The 16906-nt window shown below is 44.4% G+C and overlaps 1 protein-coding gene across 1 annotated transcript in view; it reads left to right on the top strand.

Annotated features, from left to right (window-relative positions):
- RFTN1 (raftlin, lipid raft linker 1) overlaps window positions 1-16906 on the top strand; it is a 163427-nt gene that overhangs the window by 92384 nt on the left and 54137 nt on the right. The window contains exon 4 of the mRNA XM_006770209.2: window positions 15366-15663. Within this exon, the coding sequence (XP_006770272.1) occupies window positions 15366-15663 (298 nt within the window). The remainder of the gene's footprint in view (window positions 1-15365; window positions 15664-16906) is intronic.

The following is a 16906-nucleotide window of genomic DNA, read 5'->3' on the forward strand; positions in this document are numbered from 1 at the left end:
CCCCTGTGAGTTTTAACCCTTTTTCTGCTGTGGGGAGAATTCCCACTCCCAGAGCTGGACCCCATTAGGATGAGTCCGCAGTGTGGAGGATGGCTTGGGGAAGGGGAGGAGGGAGAGTTCTTGGACATAAAGTACCCAATTACTGAAGCTGACTTACCTCCTCAAGGAGATATCTGGAACTTTAAAAGACCAGTTCCAGAATTTTCTCCTGATTCCAATAAAGGAAAACTGCTACTTAATAACTTGGGTAGTCAGTTATGCAGGGCACATGGCCTTCTGGAATTCTTGGTTTTCTTCCCTGTAAAATGAGGCTTTTGCACATTGATAATCTGCAATATTCTATGATTCTATGGTTGACCCCAGCTTTTCAATGATTTCTCCAGAGGCTTATTTTATTAATTCATATTTTAGGATCGTGGCATGCTGAATTTTAGTGCCATATGCCTTCATTTTATGAAATTTTCTGGGCACATCTTAGCATTCGCTGTGCTCTGTATTTGTTAAATCAGTGTTTGTTGATTGATAGCCATTTTTGTCTTTCCCCTTAAGTAGTAATTATAATTGGGGTTTAAGATAAGGGCTTTTATTTTTTACAAGCTTTTTCCCCTTAGGGTTAAAAGTAAATGTTTTCTTCTGACATTTCAATGGGGAAAAAAATCTATTGTGAGGAAAATCTAAACTTAAATGATTAATTTGTTGGATCACTTCTGACTTCTTAAGTGTTTAAAATACTGAAAAATAAGATAGATTACCATTATGTGGGTGGTGCTGAAATCTATACAAGTAATCCAAGATATGGGTTTGGACAAATGGCCCAAGTGTTCCAATAACTGATTATTCTAAATCTAGCCTAAGCAATAAGAGAAAATAGATTTAACCAAAGTTGCCCAAATAACTAATTACTTCCCAATCTATCTTCATTCTGTTAGCCCCATAGCAGCAGGCCTAGGATTAAAAGGTATCTGGGGAGGATGGGTAGTAGGACATTACTGTTTGCTGTGTTAGGAATATTATTGGTGGGGGTGGCAGGGATGTTATATGGGTGAGGGAGTAGGGATTTTTTTTTCCAGGTTGATTGAAATATAATTGACAATATTATGTAAGTTTATTATGTACAACATGATATGATAAACCTATATATTGTTAAATGATCACTACATAATTAACATCCATATTTACCCTTTTCTGTGGGGGGTGAGAATATTATCTACTCTCTTAGCAAATTTCAGTTATATAATACAGTAGTGTTAACTATAGTCACCAGGCTGTACATTCCATCCTCAGAACATACTCATAACGGCAAGTTTGTACCAGACCCTGGTAACCACCATCCTACTCTCTCCTTCTGTGAGTTTGACTTTTTTAGGTTCCACATATAAGTTATATCATACAGTATTTGTCTTTCTCTGTTTGACTTATTTCACTCAGCATAATGCCCTCCAGGTCCATTGTTGCAAATGGCAGACTTCCTTTCTTTTTAATGGTTGAATCATATCCCATTGTATACACACATACCACATTTTCTTTTTTTAAAAAAAATATATTTTATTGATTTTTTTTTTTTACAGAGAGGAAAGGAGAGGGATAGAGAGTTAGAAACATCGATGAGAGAGAACATCGATCAGCTGCCTCCTGCACACCTCCTACTGGGGATGTGCCCGCAACCAAGGTACATGCCCTCGACCGGAATCGAACCTGCGACCCTTGAGTCCACAGGCTGATGCTCTATCCACTGAGCCAAACCGGTTAGGGCCACATTTTCTTTAAGTAGGGATGTTATTGGTGGGGTGATAGGGTGTTATTGAGCAGAAGGCAGTCCAAGAAGCTTTTACTTACTTATTCTTAATTCTTACTGGAGGATATTTTCCCCCATTGATTGGAGGGGGAAGAAGAGGGAGAGAGGGAGAGAAGGAGAGAGAGAGAGAGAAAGAGAGAGAGAGAGAGAAACATCGATGTGAGTGAGAGACATCGACTACTTGCCTCCTACATGCACCCTGACCGAGGCCTGGAATCAAACCTGCAACCCAGGTATGTGCCCTTGACCAGGAATTGAACCCGAGACCCTTCAGTGTCCAGGCCAACATTCTAAGCACTTAGCCTCAACGACCAGGGCCCAAGAAGCTTTTATTGAAAAGGCTCTTTCAGAGATAAAAAGGTTGGGATGGAGGGTACAGGGAGTAGAAGAAAAACACCGGAAAAGGTGGGACACTTTTAAAGAACATGTATAAGTCTCTTCCTGCTGGAAATAAAGTTAGTTCTTCATGGAACTCTTCATTATTCAGTTGGTGTAGAAACTTCATTTCAGGGGCTTCCCATTTTGAATGAGAGATGCAGTCGCTCACTGAGACACTCCCCAGAGGACCATGGAAGATTCTCTTTATGGCGCCTTAAGAATAACACAGCTAGGTTTTTTTCCTAAGCCTCAAGCACCAGGGGGGTTCCTGAGACTCTTTCTGATTCTAGCGGTGCCAGGGAATGTGGGCATCATTCTGTGTCGCTCTTGAATAGTAAAACATCATCATTAATTCATGTGCTACGTGTTTGTCACTTGTCACAAACAAGAATTATGCCCAAGTTTTTCTCCAGGTTGGCTTAGTCGATTAATAATGTAGGGCACGCTGTGGGGGCGGGGCTAACCTCAGGGTACCTGCTTGTTGATGCATCATCACGAACCAGAGGCTAATTACACATTGCTCTTGTTCTCCACTAAAGCATGTCCCGAAGGGCCCACTCCTTGGAAGTACTTGTGTTATCCTTGTTTACATGTCTGCATATTTGAGAGTACTGCTAACGGCATCCCTTATAAAGGGCTGTGGGTGTTACTTTAAGAAATTACTGCAGTCTGGTATCTTCCCATCAGTATGGATTAGTGAGGGTGACTGTATTCTAAGAGGATCACTATTGCTTTGTAACAAACCACTTCAAAACTCTATAGTGGTTTGCAACAACAGTCATTTATTTTGCTCACAGATTTATAAGTTGGGCAGAGGTTGGCAGAGACTTTGGCAAGAGTGAGGCAGAACTCGGCTGATCTCTACTCCACATGGTATCAGCTGGGATGCTTGTCAGTGGGTGGGTGGCGGGGCGGAGGTGGGGGGTGGGGGGGTTGTCCACTTTCAAGATGGTGTGCTTACACGGCCGCCTGAAGGCCTCTCCACAGACTGGTTGGGCTCCCTTGAAACATGATGGCTGGGTTCTAAGAGCAAGCACCCCAAGAGAACAAGGAAATTCCTGGAATATTTATGACCAGGCCTCAAAAGTCACATGGCTTCCTTTTGACTTTTCTCATTGGTGGGGGCCCATACTGTTTCAAATAGAGGGACGTGGACTTTGCCTCTGGGTGACGTGGTGGCAGGGTTCTAGCAGACCATGCTGGATGAAACATATTGTTGTGACCATCTTTGAACAATACAATCTGTCGCAAACATGAATTCAGAACCTGCTACTGAGTTTACAGTTCGTTGTACAGTTCATTTACAGTTCGTTGTACTAGGAGAGGACTTTGAAACATGCAGGACGAATATGGAATACATAAAAAATAAAAACCAAGGCAAGAAATGGAAATAAGTTGAGTATTGAATGTCAGGGTTATCGGGCATTGGAAATGATCTTTGATTGTAATTCTCAACAGTTGTAAATGCAAAGACCCCCACCACCAAAAAGAAAAAAACAAAACGGTCCTATTTGTTACTCAGAGAGATCACATATCTTCACGAGATCTGAAAGGAGCTCAAATCATTTTCATCTTCCAGAAAACCATCCCGGGGTCCTCCGGGGTATTTACAAAAGAACAATAAAACAGTCAGTTCTTTGCACATTGTAATGAAAACCATCCCCAAGTACTTACTTGAACTGCTCTGTTTACCATGGGAGTTTCAAATGCCATTAGGACCGTGCGATATTTTTGTTGGTCTGGAGTTGTGGGAATAGAAAAGTTTTTTTTTTCTTTTTTTTCTTTAACCAAGGTTAAAACTTGGATAGCACGGGTCCAACCGCACCATCACAACATTTTGTTAAAGTGCCTTTCATTATTGTTTTGGAAGCCTATGTAAATCAGGGGATGGTGGGAAAGAGAAGTCACGGACACTGGATGTTAAAGCAGTGTGGTGTGAAGGGGAACATCTGTTCCTGGTTAAAGTTCTTCAAATTTATGTTCTTTCCTCAGTCATTTAGCTGTGGTGCTGAGATTGAGTTCCATGAAGACTGGCTTTTCAGAGCATTCACAGGCGTCTTCACAAACCCTTGAGGTTCTTTGCTCCCAGCTTGTGATTCCAGGGTCACTGGTATTATCAAAGTGTGAAATTGGGGTTGTCACCCTCAGCAGCTCCAGGATTTGGATTCTAGCTGGGTTTTATGTTTCCTTCTTTCTTTACTTTCCTTCATCTTTTTTTTTTTTGGAGGGGGGTGGTGGAATGCACTGTCTTATCTTAGGTAGTAAGTAGAACCTTTATGAAAGAAGGCCCAGTGATGAATATTTTTACCTGGCTAAGAAAGACGGATGGTAACAAATGGTTTGTTGCTGCAGCTTTCCCTTTTCCTGAGGGGGAGATTGACCTGGTTTGTTAGGAGATGGACTGAAAACCCAGGGGCTGCAACTAACTTTAACAGAGTTGCTTTCTTGAGATGTACTCGGGACCTGCGATCCCTTCATTTCTCTGGGCCTGTTTTCTTCTCTGTTAAAAATGATACAAGTAGCAAATGATGTGCAGATTTTCAAAATGTCAAATGGGTGTATTTGCAAAACATTACTGGCCCCAGATGGCTGGAGTTCATAGACTCGTAGAAGTTTCTACTGAGAAGTAACTTCAGATTCTGCCGATTTAACCTCCTACCCATTCATTCCTTTTTCACCGTATATTGAGTACCTACTAGGTTATCAGGAACTGTTTCAGATGCTGGGGACATAGCAGGGAAGAAATAGACAAGGTCCCTAGCCTCACAGGGATCTCATCCACCTGGGAATGACAGACAATACGTGACTATTTTTTAAAAAGTGGTGTGAGTGATATGGTGAAAGTCAAACAAAGAGATGCTGAAGCATGGCCGGGTGACCGTTTTTAGACTGGGATTTCAGAGAAGGCCGTGCATGGGAAGAGGGGACCCAGGTAACAAGGAGAAGCCAGTCGTGGGACATTTAGTAGAACAGCATCCCAAACAGAGGTTGCTGCGAGTGTTTTGGTCCCCGAGTGGGAACCAAATTGTATGTTGAAGAAAACGAGGCTGTGAAGGTGGAGAGGAGTGGGCAGGTATGGGGTAGGACACCCCAAGGGGGAGGACGAGGCAGCTGCCTAGGGTGGATGGGAGGTCAGCACAGTGTCCACTGATGGGAGACCTGGAGCCTTGAGAGCTTGAGTGGATGGGATGGATTTGACACTTGTGGGAGGGACCAGGCAGAGAAAGCCCAGGATGTGTTAGCAGGAACGCGATGGAAGAAGCGGATCACATACTGGACAGGGAAGGACGAGAAAGGACAGTCATCTGCTTATTCTTTTTAAAGCGCTTTCACTGCTGGTCACGTGTAACTGGGGTATCCTATGTCTCCGTTTGCATGGACAGTTCTAGCTCAGGCCTGTGTCCACAGCATAATTATTAACAGTTTCACCTTTTGCTTTCAAAAGTGCCCTTGTTTGGATGATCATTTGCCTACCCATAGTTTAACACACCAGAGTCCTGCGGTACATCACCTTGCAGTCCACAGACTGCTTGCTGCCTCTACTTCTGGTCTCCATCTACCTCCCACCCCCCTGCCCATGACGAGGGAGGCGCCTTCTGACCTCTCCCACGAGCTCTGCAGTCACCCCAGGCCTCCAACCACTTGGCCTCCACTCTGTTCACGTCTGTTACCGTCGCCGTCTCTCACCTCGATTCAGACCAAATCCTGCGGACGGATGAATTTCCTTTGGGATAGGCCTCACTGTTGCTCAGAAACCATGGTGGCATCTCAATGCCTACAGAACAAAAGATTCAACAGTCTTCAAGATCTAGCCCAGGTATCTCACAGAACAGCACAGAGTATAGTGAATACAGTGCTGGACCCAGCCTGCTAGGTTTGACTCCCAGCTGCCATTTACTGCTAGCTGTATGGACTTGGGCATGCTTTGCAACCTCTCTGCCTCAGTTTTCTAATCTGTAACACAGGGGTGAAAAGAATACCTAGCCCTGGCCAGGTGGCTCAGTTGGTGGGAGAGTCAGCCCTCACCAAAAGAGGTTGTAGGTTCAGTCCCTACTCAGGATACATATGGGAGGCAATTGATCAATGTTTCTTTCTCACATTGATGATCTCTCTCTCTCCCACTCCCTCCCTCCCTCCCTACTTCCCTCCTCCTTCCCTTCCTTCTTCTCTTTTTAAAAATTAATAAAACATATCCTCATGTGAGGATTACATAAAAAAAAAGAGTACCTACTTATATTGTTATTATAAGGATTAAATGAGTTAATCCATGTAAAGCCCTTAAAACAATATTTGGCACATGGTGAACTCGCAGTAAATGTAAATTATTGTGATTGTGGATTTTTGGGGCAGGCACATTGAAATTTGCTCTTCTTTGCTTAACAGATGACACTTGCTTACTGCTTCACCTTTGCTAGCCTTATGGGAGTCCTTCCCTCACGCCATTTCCGTATACAGAGATGTCACCTGTGGGTGAGGTTGTTTTACTCACCATGGACCTAGGAAGCCACGAAACAACACCCCAGGAGGTCCAGCGCACATTCTGTGACTTTCCCACGAGACTGTGAAGAAAGTCTCTTTAAGTGCTTTGCTCGCGTGATGCTTTGAGATTTGACTTATCCATTTCCTCAGTGGTTGTGCACTGGCATCAGTGGGAGCTTGGGGTTCCCGCAGGCTTGTGGGCAAAGGCAGATTCTCCTGTACATTTTCCCCCCTTAGTGGGAAATGCCAGCTCTCCTGGGCAGAGGCCTTTGCTTTTGCTCCAGGGTCCTGGTCTGAGCCCAGGGAACCACATTTATGCTAAGTTGTCCTCATGGGCTTCTAGTGAGAGCGGTTAGGGATTTGCAGGGTCAGGGAACATCTCGTCTGCTCCAGCAGGTTGACTCTTTCCATTGTGCCCCTCCTGGTCTGGGTGTGTATCTGTTGTGGCACACTGCTCTGTGTAGTGAAATGGCCGGGGGTTGGGCAGTGATTCCAGAAATAGTCTTTAAAAAACTGTCTTCAGTTATATTTCAGTAATGTTGGGGCCAGGAATTTTTTTAGCAGACCTGCCATTTGGAGACATGCAAAGATACCCTGTGTGTCTGCAGACAAAATAACCTAAGCACTGAGGCAGGAAGCACTTTGACCAAAATATAGGTCTGAGCAAATGTAGGTTTACAGGTGTTCATATGGAAAACAACACAATAATTAATAATAATACAAGAATAAACTTTCATGTACTCACAACTGTAAACCTCCTTTTGCCTGCCCCTGTATATAAACATGATAAGGATTTATTTGCTTGGTTTTATTTGGCTTAAATGTCAGTTACCTTATATAATACTTGGGTTGTATTCTCTTCTTCATTTGAGTACATGTGAGTATTGAAAATGTTCATTTTATTTCACATGATATAATGTATCTGCATGGTAGCTATTTAAATATTTGTTTTGTCCTAAAATTCCTCTTCTTCAGAGCTGCTTTGTTGCCACAGTGCATCTGTATGGTTTCCATGGGAGCCACCCTGCCCTTGGTCAGAACTGATTGGCCCAGATGTGGACACCTGACCTAAGTTGGGCCAATCAGAGGCCTTCCCTGGGATCTTTTTACTGTGAGTAATCAGGAAGTTGAGGACATTCTATCTTCAGTAGCTAAGCTGTAAGCAAATACTCAGAAGTTGACAATGGCCATATTTTCTGCCACATGGAGGAACTTGTTTTTAGATAAGAAGAATGGTGCTAACAAATAAAAAAAAAAGCAGGACATAACTTGGAGAAATTTTTTGACAGTGCTGGAGATGCTGGTTCCAGGTCTTCCTAAGGTCCAGCTCTGGCCCTACCCTTCTGGCCAGTTGGGTGCTCTTTCAGGTACCGTTAGGTTGTTCTTCACAGGTAGACCTTCCCTTCCTTGTTCACTTTGTGTGCATTTTTTACTTAGATTGTTGACACAGGGGTTGGTTTTCAGGGGGCACAAAGGGCTAGTTGAAGATCTTTGGGCAGTCCTATTTATTTCTAACTACTCTGCCCTCCATTTTTACTGAATCATGAAATTATAGGCACAATCTAAGTGAAAGAACTGAGTCAATTAACACAGAGTATGAGGGCAAATAAGACTTATTTTATCAGAAATGCCTGCCTTGAACAGAGCCACCAAAGGATGGGTTCACTCTCTACTCCCGCAAGAACAATGGGCCCCTCCTCTTCCTTTTGTTTTCAAGGGAGTTTACAGGTTTCTCAATTCTTTCAGCATTTCCTGAACTCCAAATAACCCCTAATAGCAGAGGAGAATAAAGAAATACCTCTTCCCCAAAACCTGAGCCCTGCCAAGTAGCGGTCCCTCAAACTGAGCTTGGACAATATGAGAAGGATGGACCACATTAACTCTTCAGTTTCTCAGCTATCCTTGAGTTAGACCAACACATACAAAATCAAAGAGGGCAGGGATAGTGCCTGTTGGGCTCCCTATTAGTTTCTCCTAGTAGGTATTGAGTAAATAGTTATGGAATGAATGAGTGGATGTTATTATCCCCATTTTATGGATGAGGAAACTGAAGCTTACATAAATCAATCACTGACTAACAACCTAGCTAGTGAGTGGCAGAGCTGGATCCAAAGCTGTAGGTCTCAGACTCCTTGTCCAGGGCTCACTCCATGATCTGTCAGTCATTAAAAGAGAAAACTACAACACCAGATCGTCCACATGTTGTTTCCTTGGGGCTCCATAATGGAACTAAACACCCAGCCGTGCTTGGTAAAGCTTTCAGTTCCTGCAGCTAAGTGTTAACACATCAGAACTAAAGGCAGCTTCAGACTTGAGCTAAAACCTGTGTTATTTTTGAACCTTTTTTTTTCAGAAAGCTGTACAAGAGTTTAGGTGATAAAAGATGGGAAGGGTTGTGTGCATATGATAATATATTCACTGCAAAGACTCACATGTAACTGTGCAACCCAGAACAGCATTTTTGTGCCTGTTCTTGGCACACAGTACATGCCTCTGTTTGTGGGCTCTTTGTACATGTCATGGATCCGCAAACACCTTTAAATGTCAGCCATCATAGACGCTGACCCAAGAGAGTTATGAGGGAGGGTCAGAGTGGTCTAGGGTATACTTGGGATATGTGTGAGTCTTGGTCTTTACCTTATATTTTATGTCTCTGAAATCATTGTTGAAAACTGTTTCTATTGCTCAGTATTTTATGTTTTACTAGAGGCCCAATGCACGAAAATTCGTGCAAGAGTAGGCCTTCCTTCCCCTGGCTGCTGACACCGGCTTCCCTCCAGCACCCAGGATCCAGGCTTCCCTCTGGCGGCCGACAGGTGCCTGGGCAGGCACCTTGGACCCGGGATGCTTCCCTCCGGCCCCAGCATCGTCCAGAAGGACATCCAGAACAACGCCCAGAAGGATGTCTGGTCTAATAAGTATATTACCCTTTTATTATTATAAATTACCCTATATAATAAAAAGGCTAGCCGAAACCGGTTTGGCTCAGTGAATGGAGCGTCGGCCTGCGGACTGAAAGGCCCCAGGCTAGAGACCATAATAGTATAACAACCAGAATGACCAATCAACCAGTCGCTATGAGGTACATTGACCACCTCTCGGTCCCTCCCCCCGGCCCACAGGCTCCGATCGCCGGATGGTGAACAGGGAACCACGGGGAACCTGGGTGGGTGTCGGCAGCGAAGGGACTGGAGACTGGCAAGCGGGCGGAACGGCCGACCTCTTGGCCCCTCACCCCGGCCCACAGGCTCCGATCATGGCGAACTGGAGCCACGGGGAACTGGGGTGGGTGGCAGCGGGGGCAGACTGGAGACTGGCGAGCAGATGGAAGATGGCCCTGATCGCAGGCTAGGCCTAGGGACCCTGCCCACCCATGATTTCGTGTGCTGGGCCTCTAGTGCTTTACAACAGCACTATCCAATAGAACTTTCTGTGATGATTTAAATGTTCTTTTTCTGCACTGTCCAGTACTATAGGCACTAGTCACTCGTCACCAGCTACTGAGCACCGGAAATGTGGCAAGTGTGGCTGAGAAATTTGATTTTTAAATTTTATTGGAATTTAAACACCCACACTTGGCTAATGGCTACCACAATGGGCAGCACAGCCCTGTAGTTGTGAAAAGTCGGTAAGTTTCTGATTGCCAGCATTAATTAGCTCATTAGTTATAAGGAGTCCATTAAGTTTATCGAGAAGTTAGAAACTGGCTACACCTTGGAGATAGGAAATCTACCAATTAAAGATTTAACTTCCCCACCTCAAAACGTGGTGAGGAAATTCCCCTCAACAACAGTGGCAGTTGTCAGCTCTCTTGCTACCCCTCAGCCTCCCCCCGGGACCTCGAATCGATATCAGATTAAGTCTTAGGGGACTTGTTTCTGTTTGGAGCACATGCTCTCTCTCACTGCCTTATGAGAGCTCATGGCCTTCTCTTCGTTTCACACCAAGTCAGGGTTAGATTTAGAGACCTCCATCAGCCTGCCCGGTGCTATCTCACTCCCTTTACCTGCTTTCCTCCTGTGTAGTCAGAGTTCCCCAGAGAAACAGAACTAATAGGATTACAATAGGCCTTCCATATCTGCCGATCCCACAGCTGCAGCATCAACCAACCACAGATGGAAAATATTCAGGGGAAAAATGTTACATTGCGGCTGATGTGTACTATGTACTTGGGCCTACGACGATTGCATCTTTACTGAACATGTGCAGACTTTTTGGAATCATTATTCCCTAAACAATACAGTATAACAACTATTTACATAGCACTTACATTGTGTTAGGTATTATAAGTAATCTAGAGATTATTTAAAGTTCCTGAGAGGTTGTGCATAGGTTATATGCAATTGTTATATCACTTTATATAAGGGACTTGAGTATCCATCGATTTTGTTATCCACAAGGGTCCTGAAATCAATTCCCCACAGAAGCTGAGGGATGACTGCATCTGTCTGTCTGTCTGTCTATCTAGCTAGCTAGCTATCTATCATCTATCGAGAGAAAGATTGAGTTTGAAATTGATGTATTTTAAGGAATTGCCAGGTAGCAAGTCCAAAATCTGTAGGGGCATCTTGCAGGCTAGAGATTCAGGTAAGAGTGATGTTGCAGTTTTGACTCTGAAGGTTGAAGACTCAGGTAGCTTTTCTATGCTGTTGTCTACATGCAGAATTCCTTCTTCTTTGGAGAGCTTCAGTCTTTGCCTATAATGCCTTCAATTGATTGGGCGAGGCCCACCCACATTATGGGGAGTGATCTGCTTTACTCAAACTCCTGGAGAGTAGATGTTAATCACAGCTGAAAAATACCTTCACAGTAACATCTAGACTAGTGTTGACCAAACAATTAGTCACCCTAATTTAGCCAAGTTGACACATAAAATTAACCATGACACCTTCTTCATTGGATTCAGACGAAATGGTATTACACTGTCTCTCACCCTTCACCTACATCATCTAATATGACCTGTAGGTATTCCAGTTCCCGTCAGCAGGAGCCTTTTCTGCTCCTTTTTCTATGTTACATTAGCTTTCATTTTTACTAAACCCACCCCATGTCTCATTTCTCCCTAACTGGTTTCACCCTGACTGGTATATGTACTGTAAAACTCAAGTAAGTGTGCCAGACTGGTATACATGTACACTTATCATTTGCAACATGGTATTCATTTTGAAAGTAAAGTAGCAGACAGTATGTTCTAGATTTTCTGGGACTATCCAAATATTCTGTTGTTATTTTTGATAAAAATGATTCTTCAAATACATATCCAAAGGTGATTATTTTTTACAATGCATTGAGACTTTGTATAGAAATAATATTTTTTTTTAAATCTTTTTCATATCATGAGATTTCTGATTTTAGGTTTAGAAAATACAGCTACCATAAACTTTGTTCTTACTCATTATAGAGCAATTGAATGAAGTCTTGGATCCATCAAAAGTGGTATTATTTAATATTTGGTGCCTACACCAGCAATTATCACTCCCTTAAGTTTTGTGGGTGGGGTGCTTACGAAATGCAGCAGAAACGAGAAGGTGGGCGAGAGTGTATTTCAGTTTAAAATAGTATCTAGCTGGGCACCTTGGCACAGGCTGGATTACATAAAGTGGAAAGAGAGGTATTTTTAAAGGAGCTTCAGGGTGGACTTAGGATACTCAGAGTTGTACCTGAACATTACCTGTGATTAGCCCTGTGATGCTTGACCAATTTCCTCTTCTGTAAGGTGTTATTTTGAGGCCTAGGATAATGCATGTTAAAGTTCTGAGTAGAAGTTGTACAGTGTTAACAGTTGTTTTAAGAAGCCACAGTTGTTAGGTAAATTTTGTGGGGAATTTCGTAACCAAGGTGACGAGGGCCTTGGTTTGATCTCCACGCTGATTTGACTCTGTGCTTGTGAAGACCTCGTGTAGCTTGAAGTAACAGTGGTGTCCAACACCAGCTGTTGAGCACCTAAATGAAGTGATCTCAGATATAAGGAGAAAGGGGGAGGGATTCCTGAAACACAGGGGGATAAATCTGGCAGGATGTGGTGAGTGTATACATGGGATTCGAGAAAGGAAAGAGCTAAGGAAGATGCCAGTTTGAAGAGATGAGGTCTTTGTTGGACCCTGGCAGCTGTGATCACCAGCCGTGTATGTCTGAACCTCAGAGAAAAATTAGGGCTGTGGGGTTCGAATTTGGGAATAATTAACATATGCCTAGTGGTTAAACCCAGTGATTACAGGAGGTGACCATGGGGGAGTGTAGAGTGGTAAGAGCTGGTGGCTGAGGACGAATCCTCCGAAACACTATCTAATCCTTGCCATTATAATGCACGTGAGCCTTGCTCAGTAACAGTTATGAGTGAACAAATGAGTGAATGGGAAACAAACAGGGCTCAGTTTGACAAACAGTCAAATGACTTTAGGAGAAGGAGAAAGAGAAAAGAAGGTGCCTGTACTAGAGTAAGGTAGGAAACCAGAAGTGTCAAGGCCCCCAGGGTCTAGCCCAGCCGTGGACCGGATCCGGCCCGTTTGAAATGAATAAAACTAAAAGAAAAAAAAAAAAAGACCGTACCCTTTAATGTAATGATGTTTACTTTGAATTTATATTAGTTCACACAAACACTCCATCCGTGCTATTGTTCTGGCCCTCGAGTCAAAAAGTTTGCCCACCCCTGGTCTAGCCAAACAGTGGTCTTTATAAAATCTAAATGCAGTTCTCCTGGTTAAGAAGGACTCCTCACCCTTTCTGGTAAACAGTTTGGCAGCCTTATCAAGCCTTTGTTAAGTTACTATCCCTTAACCCAAGCATGTCAAACTCTCGGCCCACAGGCCGCATGCCTCGTTTATTTGGCCCGTGTTAGCCTTTGCGTTTGACATGCTTGCCTTAACCCATTAATTCCACTTCCAGGAATCCGCCCAAGAAAGTACGCAGTGCTGCAGACAAAGTTTATGTAGAAAAATAGTTCATATTCCTGAGACATGAACTTCCCTGGAAGGGTTGGGTTGTGATATTTTTTAAAGTTTTGATACTGTGTATAACTATAGCTCAGGATACAGAATGTTCGTTAATGTTTAAGATAGAAGATGAGCAAGGAAATCTTGTCATTTACTCTCATACCCCCCACTGTTCTCTGCTCTTGGAGTTCCCTTAGTGGGAAAGTCGGGGATATTCTGGCCTGCAGGGTGAAGTAAGCGCCTTTGCTGGCATCCATGATATGTCCCTTGTGGTTTCTAGTTCAACCTCATTTCAGGGCATTGCCGGCTTCTTACATCATGTTCCACAAATATTTTGAGAAGTTTCTTGAATACATCAGGAGGATGTACACCACCAAGCCTTTGCCCATGGTAATCCTTCCTTCTCTCTATCTACATTGCCCTTCTCCCATTTAGTGAACTCCTAGTCATCCTTCAAACAAAACAATTTATGTAAAGTGCCTAATGCAGTGCCTGGCACATAGTAGGTCCACAGTAAGTGGCAATTACTACTATTGCTATTGTTGGGTCCAGCACAGGCTAGATGTTATAGAAAAGACTGGACTGCGTGTTTGCGTCTTCCCTAAATTGTCTTCTAGAATGTGTGGTACTGAACTAAAATGACCTTCTGCTTAAAGTTAGGGTGGTTCATCCGAGGACGGCTGCCAAGGCTTGCTCCTCCCTCAGAGAGAGAGACTCCATGCTGGATGTCTTACTAATTCTCAAATGGAGATGTTCACTGCAGAGGTCCCAGGATTTTCTGAGGTCATCTACTTAGGGATTGGTGACTAAGACTTAACACAATTTTGAGGCCTCTACCTCCTGATTTACTGGAGCATCCTTGCCCAGAAAGTCCCCTTAAAGTTCATCTTCTAGTTTTGGCTGGCTTTTGCTTTGATTTTATTAGGCTATTACTTTTATGGTTTGTTTTGTTTTGTTTTTCACTTATGACTACTACGTTCAATTGTCTGGGGCGATTTTTTAGGGAGAGGAGAGTTAAAATGCCACAGTGCTCTTTGTGGCCATCAGACCCCCATTTATGGGCTCAGGAAGTGAGAAGGAACTTACCCATTACCTAGACTGGATGGTGTGAACCATGGCCTGCAGAATCATACGTCTGCCCGAGCAGCACCTGTGGGCCTGGGGGTGGGCTCTGGCTCCCCCAGCTTCACCGGGGACGAGCAGCACCCCCAAGCAGGTGTCCCCTCTTGTGGGAACGTGGGCATCTGCTCGCCCACCGTGCTGCTTTTCCCCATCTCTGCCCTTTGCTGCCAAAACAATTGTTTAAAAGAGGAAGCTCTTTGGGTCATAAAATGTCATCAGGTAGTTCGTGTGTACTTATGTAGACATACTGGATTATACAGTAGCCTGGTTGGCAGGAAGTAGGTGATTCATCAGAGAAAAAAAAAAAGATGAAAAAATAAACTCTTACCAAATGAACTTCCTCTTTCAAACTCTCTTTGTTTCAGCTCATCCTTTTAGACCCTTTCCTAGCCTCTTAAAAAAAAAATAGCAAAACTAATAATACAGTGTTTCAAAGACAGGTCATCCCAGCTCTCCGCAGCTCAATGCTGTGTTTTCCCGTGGCTAGAAAAAAATCAAGGCCCCTGCTCTCCACCCCGTCAGGCCGGGCTGGGGTGCGTGTACTGCCTAGACACGGTGCCTCTGCCACCTCCCTCTGTTTCATGTTGAGGCGTTTTGGGTGTTTCCTGTGTCCCCCTTTGGTAGAGCATCCCACTCACATGGTTCTCTTCTCCTCACAGGTCCAGGAGGCTGCCAGTCGGGGCCTGAAATTCGTGAGTGTCATCCCTCAGTACCGCTGCCCTGTGAACTCAGCAGGCAGCAGCCCCCCGGTGGGGGGTGGGGACAAGAAGAACCCAGGTGCTCCAGCAGGGGCGGATGGAAGCCCAGAGCCCAACCAGGGCCCAGGAGGGGAGACACCCATCACCGCCAAACAGCCCAGCTTGCCTTTGGAGGAGGGGGACAGTGCAGACTTTTCCAAGACTCTGGATGGACCGGATGGGGACCTGTCCGAAGTGCCTGGGGCACCGCTCTCGGGAAGTAAGTATGTCAGCACAGGGCCTGTTGGCCCAAGGGAAGAGAGGCTAACAGCTTCTCAGGAATCACCATGGCATTTTATGGAAAAGAAATGGAACGAGAATGTAGAGAGAGCCATCCATCAAACAGGAAAAAATTTATCAAGTGCTTTTCTGGGCCTCTGGACTGCTGACTTACTGAAGCTGTGACTTCCGGGGGGAGCAGAACCACATGAGATGGACTCGCAGTTGCTCCAGAATGGCACGTTTGAAGTGAATTCTCACACTTGAATTATTTCACCCGTGTGCTTTTGCACTGCCCTTGAGTTACCCCCTGTACCACAGGAAGTGCTAACGTGCCGGCACCCATGCAAAGCGGAGGCTCCATTTTGGGTTCACTTGTTTTGAATATCTGCCTAAAGAAAGAAATCAAGAGAGCCAGTTGAGGACACATTGTGCGGGGAAATTGGTGACTCAACTCACTAGGCTGGAAACAACCGGATTTCGGGCAGTTTAGTGGACAGATCAGCACCATGCAGAGAACACTTGGCCAATATGTGAATCCTCTTAATCACCTAATAACGGCCATCAGAGCATGCACTTTAGGTTGGGGATTTCAAATAACAACACAGTGTAGAGCCGACGTGTTTTACTACTGCCTATGTGCCAGGCCCTGTGCCAATAAGCATTTTATATGACTGATCTCTTCATTCTCCCGATAGCTCCAGGATTTGGGTGAGCTCTAGTATGGCCCATTTTACAGCAGAGTAAACTGAGGTTTAGAGAGTACATCTTTGTCCAGGCTGGGTTTTGGCAGGTCTGGCATGTGAACCCAGGCAGGCCTAGCCACCATCCCAGTTCACCTCGCTCCTTGGTCTTTTCCTGTGTAATATCCTAATAGACTCACAAGATGTACTGGGGTCCTCAGTTTATAGACAGTAATATTTCTCTTTGTTTCCCCATAATCCCCTTTCCTCTTCTTTCTCCAGGAAACCTCGCATCTAGCCCTTTCCTGAGAGCCCGGTGCTTATATGAGCTGGGTGGCCTCTTCTAGTCTTTGGAAGGTGCATCAGTAACGAGACTGACAGGAGGCGACCCCAAGCCTTAGGGGGCCTTTCTCTTTCTCCTTTCTGGACCATCTCCCTGGTTAATGTTATTATTTATTTACTAATTCTTGAGATTAGCCTTAAATAAATGATGAAGACTAGTTCATGCTTCGAGAATCGAAAAGAAGGTGAAGTAGTGTGTGTGTGTGTGTGTGTGTGTGT

The sequence above is a fragment of the Myotis davidii genome, unplaced genomic scaffold (assembly GCF_000327345.1).
Source record: "Myotis davidii unplaced genomic scaffold, ASM32734v1 scaffold962, whole genome shotgun sequence".
NCBI lineage: Eukaryota > Metazoa > Chordata > Mammalia > Chiroptera > Vespertilionidae > Myotis > Myotis davidii.